Here is an 18,844-nt window from a genome sequence, read left to right as displayed (position 1 = left end):
GCATCGCTCTCTGACTCCTCTCTCTGCCTAGATTTCGGGAACTTTGGTGGGTAACAAAACTTTCCAGGAGTCGAACCCCTACCGGAGAGTGGAGAGAATTTAAGGGTATAGATCTAGATAGGGGGCGGCGTTGGTCCTGCTCACTGATCGCAGAGAAAAATCTCTTTAAAATCTTGACATATTTGTTGATTTCCTCTTAGAATTTAGGATTTCCCATGATACGAGTAAAGGGTTGAGGCTGTTAAACAGAGTACAAAGAAGATAGGCAAAGATCTCCTCGGTGTTCGTGTAGGTAGTAGTAGATCTTTTTTTGTGATGGTGATGGTGGATTGAAGTTAGGATTAGTAGAATCATATGCCTGCACTTCTTTTACTCCAGTAGTAGTTTTACATCACACCACTGCTGGATGATCTTGACTGGACTTTATATTAGATATAGAGAGATAAGCCTCGAGCTTATCAAATACAATAAGGTGAGCAAAGATAAAATTGAAATAAATACAGAAAGTTTTGTTTTGTAGAGAGGAAATGGACTAATAATGCATAACGTTTTTTAGCTTTACATTTATAAAGGGATCTTCACAAATGAAATGTGCAATGGATCCTAATACCATTTACTCGCCTTTAATGAAGAATTAATCGAGAGGAAGATCGATATAATGGGCCCGGAAAATGTTTGGGTTGCCGCAATGTGGCTGCTATCATGCGTGGCGTTCGTCACAGGAGAGATTGACATCGTAGAGGAAATGATCACCGGTACGGAGTTTTCATCTTTTATGTCACTTTTTCGTTGTATTGATCTATCTTTCTCACTCATTTGACGATAACGGGTCCAGGCTCCATAATTACTTCCGTGCCACAAAATCTGACCGTCCTTGAAGGGGATCGAGCACTGTTGAACTGTTCCGCAAAAGTAGAGTCAGTCAAATTTGTCTGGTTCACAAAACCAAACCGAGAGGTGGTCCAGGATAAGTTGCAAGAGGATCGAATCGAAGTCATGCTGGATGGTCCGCTCGTCTTTCACACTGTTAAAAAAGAGGACGAAGGGTTTTATCAGTGCTCCGTCAAGGTCGAAGATGCAAAAATGACAAAGACTACAAATACGCATTGGGCTTATTTACGTGTTCATGGTCAGCACATTAATACATTTGTCCTTAATTGAGCTGGTACCTTTAACTTTTATGTAATTATTTGTAGTTCCGGTCGACATTTTTAAGCACACCGTCAATAGCTCAGTCCCGTGGGGGACTCGGTTTGATGCAGATTGTGTCGCGAGAGGGGACCCCTTGCCTGCCGTGAGATGGTTGTTGGATGGAAAAGAGGTGACTACTAAAATAAACGTTAATAACGTCGCCGTATAACTAAGAAATTGGGCAGGATAGTTAATTTGTTCGATTTACTATAGGTGGGAAATGAAGCGGAAGAAATTGTTCAGACAATGGTGGAGGTATGTGTGTACATGCATTACGCGGTTTAATTTATTGTAGTTTAGTTTAGCATTTACATACTATTGTCAATTGTTTCAGCTCACACCGCACGAGCCGAATAAATCATTTGTCCCAAAGGCAATTTCATCGCTGAGAATAACCAATGCCACAGCATCTACTCGAATTGCATGTGAAGCCTCCAACGCAGTGATCACGGGAAATATCAAAACAATGAAAGAGTTTAGATTACAAGTCACAAATATCCCGTCGCCCAATCAGGATGACGACTTGAAGTTCAGAGAACCTCCCACCGGACAGTGTGCATATTACAATGGCAAGATTTGCAAGTATGTGGAATTGAGTTTAAAAATTCCAACATTTTCATTAACGTTTGACTTTGAAAAATTTGAAATTTGGTGAATGTAGGAGCTGGATTCATCGCCAATTTTGGATTAATAACACTTTGGGAAATTCGGGGGGTGTTATCAACGAACAAATCACTGCTGGATTATGGAATGAAATTATTGCTGGTCTTCCCGAACCATGCAGAACTGCAGCGGAGGTACAAAAATTCGTCCAGTACACAATTTTTTTTTACTTGTTAATATTCTATACATGAAATTTAATTTCCTCAGCGGTTGCTGTGCACGTATGCCTTCCCAAAATGTTTGTTGAAGGGTGGATGGGATCCAGTTGGTCTTCCACTATGTTATGAGGACTGCATTGCTGTCAAGCACTCGTTCTGTTACCGTGAATGGGCGCTGTTGGAGGATAACAATCAACGAGGAATAAATCTTAAAGCTCGTGGTCATTTTCGTCTTCCAAGCTGTGAGTCACTCCCCCACATGAATGATACTACTCGACCCTGCTCCACGTCTCGCTTAACGGAAATGCCAACAGAAGAGATTACCCGTAATTTTTTGATATTCATTTAAATTTTTTAAAAGAACATGTCTAACACAAATATCTTCTAATACAAATTATAGAGGATTGCATTAAATTACGAGGCCGATTTTACCAAGGGACCGTAAATGTGACCAAGTCGGGAATAGCCTGCCAACGATGGGACAGTCAAGAACCTCACAATCACAACCGACCACCTCCAGTTTTTCCGGAGCTTCAAAACAGTGAAAATTACTGTCGAAATGCAGGAGGAGAAGAACCAAGACCTTGGTGTAAGGATGATATCGTGTAGTTGTCAAATAATTTCAAGTTTACTGGTCTCGCATTGGTTTTTGGTTCAAAAACTTTAAAATGATTTTCACTTTTGTGCTTTTGTGCACCAAGTATGCGAATCAATCCTTTTTTCAATATTGATCTGTAAAATGAATGATTTGTTGACATTGCGATTTCGAAACAATCTTCATATTTATGACTCTGGGTCATTAAAGGCTAGAAATTTTCAAATATAATCAAATATACTATCCTGCAGAGAGGTCTGACTAAATATATTTGTAATCTTTATAGGTTACACGACCGATCCATATGTACGATGGCAGCATTGTGACATTCCATACTGCGGTGAGTCATATTCTTTCAGTTTCACAAATTGCTGCTGTATCATTTAGTAGTTATCTTTATGAAAGTTAATTTAATAATGCAGAAAATCCGCATGACGATCTTGACTATGAGGAAGTAACCGTTGTGCAAACTCCGACTGAAACTGCTCTTTGGGACTTTCAAACATTTATCCACACTCAAGAGTTCCTCTTCTTTGCTGGGATTGGCGTGGTCGTCTTGATGTCTTTGGTCGTAATGTGTGCTGCCTGTATCGCATCGGGGAAAAAGAAGCCACGGAGACCGCCCGGTTATGACCGTGCTGCTACAAATGTATGTACATATGAAATAAATGAATAATGCCATTACCTTGATAATTATTCTCTTTCAATGTCCACCTAAATATATTAATGAATTCAGGAGGTAGAAATTGACTTGGACAAATTGGGCAGTAATGCAAACTATCATCGACATGGGAGTAGTCTCAATCCAAAACTGGAGAAATTAGAGTTTCCTAGAAATAATATCATTTATATCCGAGACTTGGGACAGGGGGCGTTTGGTCGTGTGTTCTTGGTAAATAATTCAGCTTATTTATGGCAAGTCGACATTTGAACGGATTGGCTAAATAAATAAATCTCAAATCAAATTTAACAGGCCAAGGCGCCTAACCTCTTGAAAGGCGAAGAATTCACAATGGTCGCGGTAAAAATGTTGAAGGAAGAGGCCACAGAGGATTTGCAAGTCGACTTTGAACGCGAAGGTGTGTAGGCAAGGTGTTTAATTTGAGACTACTTGACGGTTTGGAGGTGATTGCGCGGTATTTACACGAGCACATTTTATGCAACGACACAAAGAAAGAATCAGTGCACAGTGGTGCTGACAAAGTATTCTCTCTCTAGTCAAAATTTCATTGCTGGTCAAATTGTTATTTAATTTGTATATTAAAATGGATAAGTATACCGAGTTTAGTGGGGATGAATTAGCAACTGAGTTGGTTAGGTTGAGAAAAGAGTCAAAGAAAGTGGAAAACTTATTAGTTGATAAGCAATTAAGTGAGACGGATGGACTTTGTGTTCAAGAGTGTGGCAGTGCTGATAAAATCAAAAATAAAAACAGTCCTTGTCCAATGTGTACATTTTGTGATAATTGTAAAGGGCAGAACAGACATAACTTTTTGTACAAAGGAAATAAGATTCCAAATAGGAGAAATCCAACCGATCCCTACTACTTTAGAGATGAATGGAAGTCAGAGGACACTTTGAAATGTGAGAGTTTTAGTGAGGGCGTGTATGCCATTATTTGTGTAAAGCCGGACTGTAAGTATACGGGTGTGGTGTATTTTGGGGAGGGAATCATTAGGGAGAGGTGCTTAGGTCATAAACGTCATATAAATGCAGTAGGACTTCCACAAGCCGTTCACCGACATTTCCAAGAACACGGCGACAAATGTCCACTCCAATATTTCCGGTTTGTCCCTATCAAAGAGGTACTGGGTGGTCCACTTAAAAGAAGAGGTATAAAATTGTCATACTCTATTTTAAGTTTAGTATTGTGGGTCACAATCTGTCATTGTTTGTTGTTACAGAGTTTGAGAATGAAATGATGGAAAAGTTCGGCACACGGGGATTTTTCGGATTTAATGAAATTAAGTCTCTATCTGAAACAACAGACACTGGTCCCCCAATTCCCCTTAAAAAATTTAAAGTTGATGAAAATGGGGATGAGAAATATGCTTGGAATAAACCTTTACTTCGCCCTGGAGGGAGAATATCAGCGTATGTAAAAATTTTATCTTTACCAGAGTTTTATAATTATTACTATTATAATAATTATTATGTCATACGTACTATAGGGAAGAAAAAACAGAGCCAAGGGTCATACTTTCACTCGCTCTTCTAAATCATCCCAATTCTACCCCACCACTAACTGCTACTACTACTGAAATTAATAATTTCGTCAATTGGTATTTCAAAACCAACCCATTTACCGACAATATTTATAAGAGACTGAAGAAGAAAGCAAACCCAGACAAACAAGAGAATGTGATACCCTTAGACGTGGATTGGCTGCACTGGGTCAATAAACCCCCTGAAAATACCCCAACCGGTCGCACCTTCCGATACCTTTTTGGAATCTTACCTTGTTTTGAAGAGACGATCCAACAAGAAATTAAGACTGAAGTTGATAGTGGGGAGTTGGAAAAGTTATTAAAAGAAGGAATTTCTTTAGATAAGATGGTGAAAGGGCTTCTCCCTTTGGCCCCTGAATTTCATTTTTAGAGTAGTACCAGACTCGTGTAAATATTGTACATAATCACCTCCAAACCACCATCAGGTTAAGGTGGGTAATTCACATACCGTTGTCTTGTCCTACTTTCTTTTTTACTCCCGTTTATATATATATATATATATTGACACTAATCTAAATGGCGTATTTAATTTATGAGAAGCTTGCCTCTTGGCGGAATTTGACCACCCCAACATTGTCAAACTGTTGGGGGTTTGTGCCGTTGGGAAACCAATGTGTCTCCTCTTGGAGTATATGGGGCTCAGCGATCTCAATGAGTTTCTCAGATCTTGCACAGCCAGCAATTACCGGACGATTAATACCCTTTCTTCTAACGGGGATGTGTGGCGAGATGTTCGGCTAAATCATTTGGACATGTTGTGGATTGCGCGTCAAATCGGATCTGGAATGGTTTGTTTATCCTTTATTAGCCACAGTCATACTTTTATCATACTTTTATATCTTTCTATTCCAGGTGTACTTGTCAGATAGGAAATTTGTTCATCGGTAAAAATGCTTTCCTGAATTATTGACCATTTCACATCAAATTCTTAACATAGTAAATATTCTCAATTTCAGGGATTTGGCTACAAGAAATTGTCTAATTGACGAAAATATGACTGTAAAAATAGCGGATTTTGGCCTCTCCCAAAAGATTTATCTCCAGGTTGGTCGACGTACATACATACTTATTTACATACGTAGTGCCGAAAATAATCAATAACTTCCGCGTACATTTTATACATTAACATGCCATGCAATAATTTCTGTCAGGACTACTACAAAGGACAAGACGATGACGCTATTCCGATCCGATGGATGCCACTGGAAAGCATTTTGTACAACAAGTACACAATTGAGTCGGATGTTTGGGCATATGGGGTGTGTTTATGGGAAATATTTAGGTATGCACATATGTACATACATACCGGTACATATGTATATTATTAAATTCACTTACCGATGTCCCACTTTCTTCTTCTTCCTCTGTTGTGTCCCCTGTGTTTGTTGACACTAACTAAATGGGTTTGAATTTATTTTTTGCACAGTCTGGCTCTCCAGCCCTATTATGGGATGACGCATGAAGAAGTGGTCACATACATAAAGGATGGAAACTTTCTCCAAGCTCCTGACAATTGCCCTGTCAGAGTGTATGACGTGATGAAAATGTGTTTCCAAGCCCAACCTGCCACTAGGCCACCATTCAGAACCATTCTCCAACTACTTGAGGACATTTCGAGTGGTAAGTGATAATTTATTCACAGAGTAAACAGTTTACATATATTTGTATGTATATATGATACTTGTTTTTTAATTGAAAATAATCCAAATGTGTATAAATAATGCTTATAAATAATCTAATAATGAGAAAGATATAAAATTGATGCATGGTGATTAGGTGGGGTCCTCAGATAAGGTGACAAACTTTTATTTTCAATTTTTTTTTTACAGACATTGAAAGACTTCAAGCCATTTCCAGCAAGTCCTCGTCGCAACAGTTGTGGCCAGCCAATTAAACCAACTGATGAAAATGAAACTATACCTATCACCCTGATGACAAACTTTTATGAAAATACGGATTTTGTGCGTTTTGTACATTTTGCTAAAATTTTGATAACGTGTTCTCCACTTTTGTATTAATATCTCATAAATTGCTCGTAGGTTTAAGAAAAAATGTTAAGAAATATGGAGTTAAATATACATATTTGTGTTATGTGTATGTATGTATTTGTAGAGTTAGTCAATTTATGTACCAAATGCTAGTCATTCGCTATAAGCAGGATAGAGAAAGTAACAAAAGTATGTTAACAAAGACTGGCGAAAGGTGTGCCACATAATGTTTTGATATTTTTTTGTAATATAAATTTTTCACTTTCATACATTTCATGATCTAATAATACATATTACTTATATAGATTTATGTAAATGTGTGGAGAAAATATTCCGGAGAAATAAACATTTCGCGACAAAAAATTTGCCGTCACAAACCTAAACACAATTTTATGATGGATCTCTCTATCAATTTTTTATTCAGATTTTTAATTTCAATTTTCATTACATATTTGACCAAAATAATTCAACCAACCTGATGAGGAAATTGCATGCATATTTATAAAATGGGATTGATGATGAATGGATGGCTGTGTAGATGACGAGTCGACGAGATGATGATGATGGGGACGGATTCCTGTTAATTTTATCTATGGCACCAGGGAATCCACGATCAAAGAAACTATCTGTGAATTCTTCCAGTGCCAAGGATAACTACAGGTCATTGTGACGTGACGTTTTTGATTTGATTCCCATCCATTTTAATTATTTCCATACTTTCCACCACCAACATCAGACGACTTTAACCAACTCATCAACCACCACGTCGTCAAAATCATTCCGCATAAAAAGTAGATGATGTCAGACTATGAATTAGAATCGTGCTCGCAGAACTTCTCCGCTGCTGCTGCTGTGAATGATAACAGAGAGTCGAGCGAGTAAGTAAAATCCAACGCCGCAAGAAATAAGGAAGGAGTAAAATTATACAATATGCATTTTAATGAAATATTAAAAATCATAATGGTTTAAAACGTCATATATTACGGGTGACATTTTATCATTCCACACACTTGGTGGTGGCAGGACGACGTTTGCGAAAATGGTTTTTGCTAGTATCCGGTGGTGTGTCGTCTCAAGTTACGAATGTTATTGCCCCTGTTACCACCAGCAGTTAAGTAGTATTGTCGCTGACTTATTGACGGGTTTCTCTCTGGAGACGCCGTGCGATAATGTAGATTTGGCAAAAATTTTGTGAGTGGGAGTCCTTCTTTTACAGAAGATCAGGAAGAAAGAGTAATTATATGTCTCAACTTGTGACAGGTGCGTTGTCTCTCTCTCTCGTAAAATAAGACTACGTACCTCGGCCACCAATAATGTTTTGGTGGTAAGAAGAACCGGCAATAAGAGAGAGAGAGATGATTCACTTCATCATCAAACACCACCATCACCGGTCTTTTGTGTTAGTGTGACTGTTTTAATGCCTTTTTCTCTGCCATCTCCTCCTGATCACGACAGCGTGACGGAGAAGAAGCATATTTTTTCCTCTCTGCTTCTACTTCTTCTTCTGCCGATCCAGAGAAGAGGATGATCGACTGTCAAGTCACTTTACTACTTACAACTACTATTAGAATTGGCCTTACTACCTTCATCTCTCTGCTCATTCTTTTCTTGTTCTTGGTCTCTTACTACTACAAACGCACATTTATTCATGGGATGCACACCCGACAGACACAGAGGAGAAAGAGAAAGAGAGAGAGAGAGCGAATCATCAAGAGGATTCTAAATTCATCCACGCTTGATTTCCAAAAGAGCAAAAGATACGGTGGGGCAGGCAGGCAGGTGATTTGGTAATTCCTTGAGAACTCTGAACCACAAAATCCATCCAAATTTTACAGTCACTTTCATCCCCGATAAATAAGTATTCACGACGAGACGGCGCTTTAATTCTTAATGCTTGATCGCGTATGTCCGCGTCGATGTCCAATTTCTTGTGCTTCTCTCTTCATATGAGGAGTCATCTCTCGCTCCGTACGGCACGTGAGAATCACGGGATTGCAAAACCACCCGTGAATTCTTCAAGTGCCATTCGGAGAAAATGATCCATCGTGACGATGAGGAGGTTCGTCATGTGTATTCCTGTAGAATTCGGATCCAGCCAAGGCGATCCCATCCATCCAGAAGAATCTGCACAATCAAAAATAAAAGCGTCATGAAGCCTCATGAAAAACAGTAATTAATGGATTTGAATGAATTTTGTGACATTGCGAAACAAGCAACATCCCGAGAATGTCCAATTCTTCTACCACCACCACCACGTTACATGGATTCCCTCGTCTAGACGCTAATGGTGGATGGATGGATGGAGAGGAATGGATGAGAAAAAGAATGCAAGGAGATTATTATTATTGAGAGAGTTTCATTTTATGCGTTGCTTTTGCTCCTCGGGTTTCACGCCTCAATTCATTCCGAGGTGGTGATAAAATGATTGGGCTGTCATCAATAGAAAATGAGACAGCTCGCTCTCTAAGCTAACAAATAATAATAATATAAAACCTGTGCTTTGCCTTGTTTTGCTTTACTTTGCGGTCCAAGTCGTCCATCCAATAGCAAGTAAAACAGGAGAAGAGAGGAGATAATATGCAACTGTATGGCCTCCCCAACAACCAAGGCGATTATGATGATTACTCGCCATTATGTCAGGAATAGTCAGGATGAGCGATGCTGTCGTCTTTCTTCATTGCCACCACTTCGACTACACCGCGGCTGCTGGTTTACTATCTCTCCAACCAGTGCATTGTTGTCGGACTTTGTTACCTATGTAGTTCATCTGCCAGCCACGTATGTGCATATGCAGTAGGAGAGAGAGAGAGAGATACATCTGTATCGCAGTTATAGAGCATTATCTATCAGTTATTTAAATGATACTTTGCATATCACTCTGACTATTCTCATGCCGCAGCATGGTTTCAGTGGAGCAGTTGACATCCTGCCAAGCCTGCATTTTTTAGCATGGAGTCTTTTCGGCTGGTTGTTTATTTTATTATTACCCATAAATAATGAAGTAATGGCAATTCTGCGACTCTTGGTCTTATTCTTATTCTGATGAATGGATGGATGGACAGGTTGCTCTTAAAGAAACCCATTCGCCTTGGTCGTGGTGGTGGTGGTGCAAGAAAGTCGGCAGGTTAGTAGCATGATGGGAATATAATATGGGAATGTGACTGCTGGACGTGGTGTGAAGAAGACGAAGCCAAGAAGACGTCCCTCTTGGACCACAACCACTGATCGAGTCTCTTTTTCCCAAGCTCTAGGATTTTTTCCCCTTTCAACTTTTATCTAGCAATAAGGATGCACAATGATGGTGAATCGGATGCTCCTCCGGTTTTTTACCCCCACACGACAGCTAAACTATAAGCTGTAGGCATCACCTACTCCGGAAGTGGTGCAGTTATTAGTTACAGCTGTTATCCTTACCGACGGACGGACGGACCCAGGCAGGCAGGCAGGTAGAGACCCTCGTCGTCGACCAGCAACAATAACGGCCACCTACCATAAGACCTCCAGACAAACCATAATATTCTGCTTGGACCGACTTGGGACCAACTTTCCATTTCTCCTTCCTCCACCAACGCAATGCACTTATTCACTTTTTGGGTTGGATTGGAGCACGAACCAACCAACACTTTTTTAATATTTACTGAGATGATACTGAAGAATATTATCTTCGTCATGAGGCGGAGAAGAAGAATTGAGGAAAATTACGTATTATTTACGAGTCTGTACTTTTGTACGTAGCTCAATACCACGCCACGCACGGTACGACGACGAAGGTGGATGTGACAATTATTGTGCATGTTCGCAATATCAGACCAATAAACCCATGTGTCCCAAGAAGAAGACTGACTGACTGACAGACCGAAATTATTATCATTGTCCACAAATTGTTCCTCTTATTGATTCTCTTTGCCCTCCCTCTCGTTTTTCTGGTGCGGAAGATATTTACATATATTTATTTGTTTCCCTATTATGCAGCACCACTCACACTCACCGTTTTGGACCTGACGATAATGAGATATATTCTTACACCACCACATTCTGCACAACAGTTGCGTTGCACTCAGAGTAAGTAAAGAATAGTAATGTTTCAATTGAACTGCACCCGATTAATTCCACCAACCAACACGTCACCACCAAAAACCTCTCTTCCTTAAAAAAAGCTTGAAAATTTGAGACGAAATTATTCAGCGAGCACTTTGCAGTGGATCCTACTCTGCCCCTCTTTCGGAGAAAGCGGACGCCGTGGTCATGACGGGTCGACGTCTGTGGTGCGAGTGAGCTCACCGTGGGTCTGGGAGAGGGTTGACGTTGCTCCACCCCACCTGCTTCCTCTCTCTCTCTGCACTTTTTAGCCCATACCATCATCTACACTGCTCTATATAAACATCCAACAACGCAAACCACCTCAACTCCCAACCAACCTTATGCATTGTACTCTGTACCAGCCAACACAACGCGGTCGGACACTGTGCTTATGATGCTGCAACAATAACTTTGTGCATAACAAATAAAAACTTGGCTGGTTTTGAGGAAAGGAGAGAAAGAGTTGAGTGACCGTTCGCAGGGCTCATGCCCCTTTTTGCCTCCATCACCACCACCACCTCTGCTTTCTCCAGCAGTGTGCGTTATTATGAGTCTGGAAGCCAAACTACCTACCCACCTCTGCCTCACTCCCGTATCTACGATCTGTTGACATGCAATCTCTACATTAGAATTCCGGAGGAGACGCCGTTAAGGGAACGGAGAAAAGTAAACCATGAATTATGGGGTGGAGGGGGAACGAAAATCATACTTTGGAGATGATGGTGCCAATCTCCAAAGAAAAACACGGGAGGCCGGGAGCCTTCCTTTTTCTCCGGAAAAGTACACCCACCAACGACTGCTACCAACCACCACCACCACCGCCGCCAGATTGTATCGAAACCTTGCCAAGAAAAATAAGCAAATAGGAGTGGATTTGTGTGGGGAAGAGGAGAGCATTAATTATTATGGTGTATGGGACAGCGGGTGACAAAACAACTAGAGACTTGGGGATATCTCCGGATCGCCATTTCTTACTTCCGACCAAATGAGCAATTCCGTACAAGAAACAAACCTCCTTTTCCCCACAAAAGTTCACTCCCAGAGTATAACCAACCGGTACGCCAAGCCAGTGATACTCCTCGGGACGAAGAAATCTCTGAGTCAGTGGAGATTTTGGGTCGTGGTGGGTGCAGATGCGCACAAACCTTACAGCATTTCCCGTTGACATGCAATTGGCTCAGATTTAGTCCTTCCACATCTTTGGAGCACAAATGACAAGGAGCGAATGCTGCAGGTTCGGGATCTATACCGTTCCCTTTCTCTCTCGCTTTTCCATTCAACATGCACCATGTACTCAACTCGATACAAATAAATACGTACGTGTACGAATTTGATGGAATTGTATCAACAAAGGAAAGTGCTTGGGTTCGATCGGATTTTTGTGTGATAAGCATGTCACGGATTTCAAGCAATTTTTCCACCACCACCGCCACGACTTTCCCATCCCATTAAGCCACACAACTGTAAACTCTCTCTCTCTCTCCAGCGTTTGTAGTCGTAGAATCGAACACGTTGTTAGCACAGTGGGTTGGTTATACATACACGAGCTGCGTTGGTTAGCATTAGTATGTAATATGTATGTACATACATGCGAGTTATTTTGGCCGTATACTTACGAAACCTGGGCAGAATTCAGAAAGCCAGGTCTCTTTCTCTTTCTCTCGCTCTGTTTGGACGAGCAGTTACCATGGAAGATTTTCAGACGAGATTGGTTCCGAGTTTGACAGGTAAATGGAGACGAATAGCTTTGTCGCGTGCATGCAGCAGCACCAAAAATCCGTCCCAAACCTTGCTCGGGCAACACAACAAGGAAAAAGCTGTTCTGCCGACACCACCGATTCAACAAATATCCACCTTCCAGCTAAAAACTTTCCTTCCTTTGCAAACAGAATCCTCTGTGTGTTTGTTGCTGGCCTATGTGTGTATGTGTCTACATGGTGGAGAAAATCATGGTGGCGTGGCGAAAGCAGAAAGTATGTACATAAACTTGCTGGCTTCCCAATAATAATGCGGGGTCCTTCTTTACACAATGCGATACAAATGTGGACACAATAATGTAATCGAAGGTATTTGTATCTGACACCAGAGGCACGATAATTTTCTCTCCAATATAATAAAGGTGGAGAGGACAACAAACAACACGGCACCGGAGAGGACACACACAATATACAAATTCGCTGTGTGTTCTCTCGTTCGTTCGTCGTCGTGGCCCTTTTACTGGGCTGTTTAGTCCTCCTTCATCACTATTATTACCGACCAACAACAACTCTCCTCTTCTGTATTGTCTTGTACAATAAGGCATTCAATGGATTCCTGCACTAATGGCTCGCCATTTTTCTCGCATGCTCGCCCCATTGTTCAGATATAATTTGGACAAGGGAGAAATGGTCTCTAATTTCAGGTTGGGCAATCTGATTTTCATTTTGAGAACAAACTATAAACATTTCACGATGGTTGGTGGTACTGCGACCAACGGGTATTAATACCTAATGCGTGGCGGTGGTGGGCAGTGGTGGTCGTCGGGGTGTTGTTGGTGGTGTGCGATTTCTCCAGAGTTAATCCATTACACAAAACATGGAGAAAGTTGGCTCAGTTTTCTTTCTTCATGTTGCATTAATCACCTTCAAATTTTCACCAATTTGGGACCAACTCACACAATTCTTGGTGAGGGTGAGTAGGAAAAATGTATGTCGTCGTCTAAATTGCTGAAGCATTTTCCAATTGCTATTCATATCCAACACACCACTCCTTAAAACCCAACCCTGCCACTCGCCTCGTCTAACTATGTAATATCGAACTCGTGAATGTGCATGCATGAGACGGTAATTACCGGCTGGCTGGCTGGCTGGGTTTCTTTCCAAAGTCTGACGAAATGTGTACAACTTTCTCTGAGTAATGAAGCCTCTGTGTGGCAGTGGTGGTGGTGAGTGTACAGGACAGCCCACAAACTAAATTCGATTTAAGGAGAGCAAAAGTGACAGAAATTTCACTTTTCCCAATCCCACCATCACCACCAAACGACGCTCTTGTGTGTCGGGCCAATTTCATTTTGCATGATTTATGTACGCCGTCAACGGCCTGCACTCAGTCGCGAATTGCATTGAAATTTTTAAAGGTTTGCTTATGCCTGGGTCGATAAAAATAATTTTAGGCGAGCAAAAGTGACAAGTTGGCCGTCCGTTTGACGCATTAAGCTGGATGGGTTTTTATACCCAAAAAAAGGTGTACGTGAAACGTAGGTACATAGTCCGATGCGCAGTTGGACTCATCGGCACCTGGCCTGGGAGTCCTAGGAGAAGGAGGGTGTGGATTGTATTGTACAGAAAAGATCTACCGGAGATGAGAGAGTGCTGGTTGTTATCGATCGAGAAAGGTTTTGCCGGTTTCAAAGTCAACTCATCATGTCCACCACGGTGATCCTAAGCCTCGCTTCGCCTCTGCTTCGGAGGAGGAGGAGGAGGACGACGCCTCATCAACAAAATAACACAGAGACGTGCATGTATTATTCCTCCTTGTACCATCAAGTGCTCGCTCCAACAAGACAGACAAACCCACCGAAGAAAGCCAACAACGACTTTCTCCCCCACCACCAACGCCGCTTCTACTACCACCACCACCACCACCCCTTTTTCTTACATACTTGGCTACCCCACCTTTCCCTACTCAATCCGCTCCCTGCTTTCTTCATCCTCTTTTCCATTTCCCACCCGCCCTCCCCACCTCCACTTTTATTAACCAAGAAGAAGAAGATGTGCTTTAAACTTACGACTCTGGAGAGTGGTGCATGTGCACACGCCTCTCGAAATGAATGAATGGACACTCGTCATCATCCTCGTCTACCCGCACATGCTATTAAACCAGGTTGGTTATGGTACATCGTAATAACGAGAAGAAACTGGATCAGGTTCTCTGAAGGTGAATAAAACACCTGGCAGCGAGAGAGATGCGCGGCTAATTATTTACGCCAGAGTGGATCTGAGCACCGACCAAACTACTTTTGACTTTTAATTTGCAGGGCCAGCAGTCAGCACATTGTTCGTAGCGTGTGCCACCAATTTTGAGGAGAAGACACGCATATGAACAACGTAATAATGGACAAATATTGCTCTGCACTGGTGATGAAGAAGTTCAGTTGGGAAACCCTGAGTGGAAATCTCTTCATGTACATACATAATTTTCCCCTTTTATTTCTTCTTCATCCAACTCTTGCCAAATATAATAAGCAGAAGGAGAAGAAAAAGGAGAAACTCATCAAAGCGAAAAACTCTTTCTTTGGATAACTCATAGTCGTCTTGCACTTGCTTGCGAGCCACTAACGCAACTTGACTGGGAATTACGATTTAAGCGTGATAATCAAACTCATCTCCAGTTCCGGTGCGGGAAAAAACTTGGTTGGTGGTAGGTAATGGAGGCGATGTCCATCCAACCATCCAGAATAATATAATCTCTTCTTCTTCTTCACTCCTTCTCCTCTCTTAGCTCGCATTGTACGAGTGGTGGCAACAATAAAATAATGCATCAATAATGGCTCAAGTCAGAGATACGCTACATTAAACTATTATCCAATTCCTCTCGACTAGATCGAGTGAAATTCGTCAAAGAGATTGAAACATTTTGGGAGAGAAAAAGAGCAAAATACATAATCTCGCACCGAGATATCACCACCACCACCTCCACCTCCACCCACCACCAGTGCAAAAAGATGGCTTTGTTATCCGAGCACAAAATGGTGATCTGCATGAGCAAAGACGGGGTCATAAACCGATTCTCGAGAGAGAGAGGCATGGTTGTGAGGCATGCGAAATCTTGGTTGAAATGACGCAAGGTTAAGTATACGGTAGTTGAGAGAGAGAGAGAGTCGCCGAGGTGGTAGGTGGAGAGAGGATGATATAAATACTACGTAAGTAATAATGTGGTGGTTGTTGGGCTCCATTTACGTATTTATTTGCCACTGCATGTCTCTTTCTCTCGTGATCATCTTCCTCTTCTTAAAAGCCTTCCTTTCTTTCTGCAAAGTGCTCTGATCTCGTTATGAAAAGGTGAGCCAGCCAAAGCCTCAGCTTCAGCGGGGTACTAACACACAGGCAAGAAGGAGAAGAGGAGTTATTTGTATTGCATGAGATAATTGACGACAGGTGCAAAAGCTGGCCAACTTCCTCTCGTTATTTTAATCTGATACGAAATGAACGGACATCACCTTCAATTGACTTTAATTGCCTGACAAAAACAATTAGTGGGATAGATGCTGTACGCCACTACCCACCACTTCTGCCACTATTATTGCACTCCTGCACTTAACGTCTGTCTGCCCACCACTGCCAGCCAGCCAGCTTCCTTCTCATAATGGAATTCCTTTCTCTTCTCGAAATTGTTTGCATTCGGACTCTGTCATGCACTGCATCACACCGCAACAATGTCATTGTTCAAAGATTTACTTTTACTGCGAGGGTGGAATGCTCACCTATTGTGTGGAAGAGCGACTAAAAACCCTAATTCTATTTCCACTGACTACTACTCCGTGTGTTTGCCTTATTTCACTCGACTGCTTCCACCAACTTTTCGCGTCATCATGATCTCTCGCTTCTTTGTTACTTGTTATTCCAATCAAAGGAGGAACGGGGGAAGCGATTTCGATTCCCCTTTTCACAATTTCATCACCCTTACAAAAATAACACAAAAAGTCAGGTTGGGTTTTCAACTTTTCGTTCCTGCCTCTGCCTGGCTGGCTCTTGGCTGGAGGATGATGTTATATAATGTTATTTGCCTTCGGAGAAAGGGATTCCACTCTGACTTTGTTCATCGCAGCGTTATTATTGCAGCAGCTGCTTCTTCTTCTTGGTCGTCTTCTTTACTGCTAATTCAAAAGCTACAACCAGCCAGCAGGGCATCATCGCTCTCACCACCGTCACCTCATCATTGCCATTGTTTCCCTCAGACGCCTTAATTTTTTCCCAATCACCAGCATCATGCAGATAGACAACTGTTTTATAGCCTTTCTCTGAGCTGTTTTTGTATGCATTTGGGTAGAATTATCTCAGGTCGTACTATTATTCAAGTCAGCCTTTAGTTCGGCACACCCACGTACGCATTACATTCAATTCAGGAGCAGATGCATGCATACATACATATGCAACATAATGGTAATAATATTCGGAATTTGCGCAGCTTTGCTCAATTGGCAGCGATGATGATGATGATGATGAACCACCACATCACATCCTCCGACAGACCGAAATCTGCTCATCGTTGATGAATGTGGTGGGAAACCGCAAGGTTTCTTGCGCTGGTGGAGGAGGAGGAGGAGGTTGACTGAATGGTATGCAGGCTGACTTTTTCCTCGTCTTCTTCATGGTTGCGAACAATCCGCGAGGAAATCTTTCATGATTTTCAATTAGATCCGAATGTTGGATAAAGCAGTGGAGAAGAAGAGATACGCAGTGGTTGTGGAGGAGTTTGGCGAGATTTCTTAGCGATGGTGGCTGGTGGAGCCGTCTTGCATGAACTCCTCCACTTCTTCTTCTCCGGAAACAATGCTGCACGACACACGAAATCCCTCCGTGGGGTCAAGGGACGGTCTGCCTTGAACTCAATATTATCTTTACTTTACTGACAATGAGTTAGTTGGTTGTTGTCTCTTATCCGCGATCGCTTCCATTTTACATGAGCTCAGAAAAACATGATCCATTTTATACACATGAAACCATACGCAAGCCGACGGTCCAAATTCCACAACAATTTTTGCCATACATTGTCCGTGTGTATGGAGAATGGAATAATATGATGAAAAGGTGCACAGTTTGTTGCACTACTGGATGGACACGGAACGGTGGTGGTGGTGGTCGTCGTAATAAATGTATTGGATTCACCCTGGTCTACAGCATGAAACTTTGCTCTTAGAGAATGAATTGAGCAGAATCATTCCAGATTCATCACCATGCATTGCATGCTTCTGAATTTTTTTGCAGTTCACGTCCTTCCACGGATGACCAACTGTTGAGCGGCTGCGAAGAGGACCGGAAGTGACCATTCTCATTACTCGGCAACCATTACAAAGGTCAAGAAGCAGTAAGAAGACGGTGCTGGAGGGGATCGTAATTACTAACCTCGTGCAGGAGCAAGTATAGTATGTACATATTGAAGCAAGAAGACCTGGCCCCTTCTTCCTTTCACTCTTTTTCAGTCGGACCAGACAAGAGACGAAGAAACTGGTACGACAGGCCCAGGTCTCATTTTTACAATTTTTACTCCAGCACAAGAAGAAGTAAAGTCATGTCTCGTGCACACATGAGGGTGGCAGGCAGGCAGGTAGGCATGATGTTTAACCAGTGAACAACGACCAGTACCTATGCTTGGTTCTTCTTTTCTCACTCATAAAACCTGTTGGGGTAGTTTCCGGCATGAAGAAAGAAAGCAAGAGGCAAACGGTGTGTGAAGTCCGACTAGCACATAGTTGAATGTTGATCAAACGTACTACTCAGCAGCACTTAGCACTCACTCTCTTTACATAATCACCACCTCAAGTGGTCAATCATTCTCAGATTCACTTATTGTTACTCACTGGGGCAAAGGTTGCCTTGTTGTGGTGCCCCTCTGGCAGATCAATCAAAACAGTAGTGGTGAGTGAGTGAAACCAATTCGCATATCTGCACCTCCTCCTCCTCATTATTAGCATTATTATGTAACCTTACTTGCGAGCTACCCCGCTGTAAAAATATGTGGATCATCACGAATATCATGACAATGAAGCGTTAGATCTAAAGGGAAGAAGCGACAACCCGCTGTTCAACTACTACCGCTGAGGACACGACGACGAAGAAGAACCGACGACCGACCGACTTTATTGCATATCCGTGACAGCAACAGAGAGCTCCACCCAAACGCGGAGAAATAGGAACGGATCTGCGTCATATTAATGCCAATGATGGAACTTCCGTTCGATTC

At 41.9% G+C, this 18,844-nt stretch overlaps 1 protein-coding gene across 1 annotated transcript; it reads left to right on the top strand.

The window, feature by feature from the left end:
- Positions 1-51: 51 nt before the first annotated feature.
- On the top strand, positions 52-7,211 carry LOC110850673 (tyrosine-protein kinase transmembrane receptor Ror2). Its single transcript, XM_022098170.2, has 19 exons — positions 52-472; positions 557-755; positions 836-1,129; positions 1,197-1,321; positions 1,405-1,446; positions 1,526-1,773; positions 1,853-1,988; positions 2,062-2,338; positions 2,413-2,601; positions 2,894-2,947; positions 3,030-3,256; positions 3,344-3,499; positions 3,581-3,686; positions 5,376-5,623; positions 5,688-5,719; positions 5,792-5,879; positions 5,987-6,117; positions 6,262-6,455; positions 6,665-7,211. The coding sequence occupies exons 2-19, from the start codon at positions 659-661 to the stop codon at positions 6,727-6,729; spliced, it is 2,709 nt and encodes a 902-aa protein (XP_021953862.1). The 5' UTR covers positions 52-472; positions 557-658; the 3' UTR covers positions 6,730-7,211.
- Positions 7,212-18,844: the final 11,633 nt, after the last annotated feature.

This window comes from Folsomia candida, unplaced genomic scaffold (genome assembly GCF_002217175.1).
Source record: "Folsomia candida strain VU population unplaced genomic scaffold, ASM221717v1 Fcan01_Sc006, whole genome shotgun sequence".
NCBI classification, from domain to species: domain Eukaryota; kingdom Metazoa; phylum Arthropoda; class Collembola; order Entomobryomorpha; family Isotomidae; genus Folsomia; species Folsomia candida.
This window is presented reverse-complemented; position numbering and strand designations above follow the sequence as displayed.

Bases quoted from the DNA above. Each gene is read 5' to 3' on its own strand.
- LOC110850673 (XM_022098170.2), top strand. From the start codon at position 659: ATGGGCCCGGAAAATGTTTGGGTTGCCGCAATGTGGCTGCTATCATGC. The intron at 1,447-1,525 runs GTATGTGTGTAC...CAATTGTTTCAG, and splicing joins TTGTTCAGACAATGGTGGAG to CTCACACCGCACGAGCCGAA. The intron at 2,948-3,029 runs GTGAGTCATATT...TTAATAATGCAG, and splicing joins TTGTGACATTCCATACTGCG to AAAATCCGCATGACGATCTT.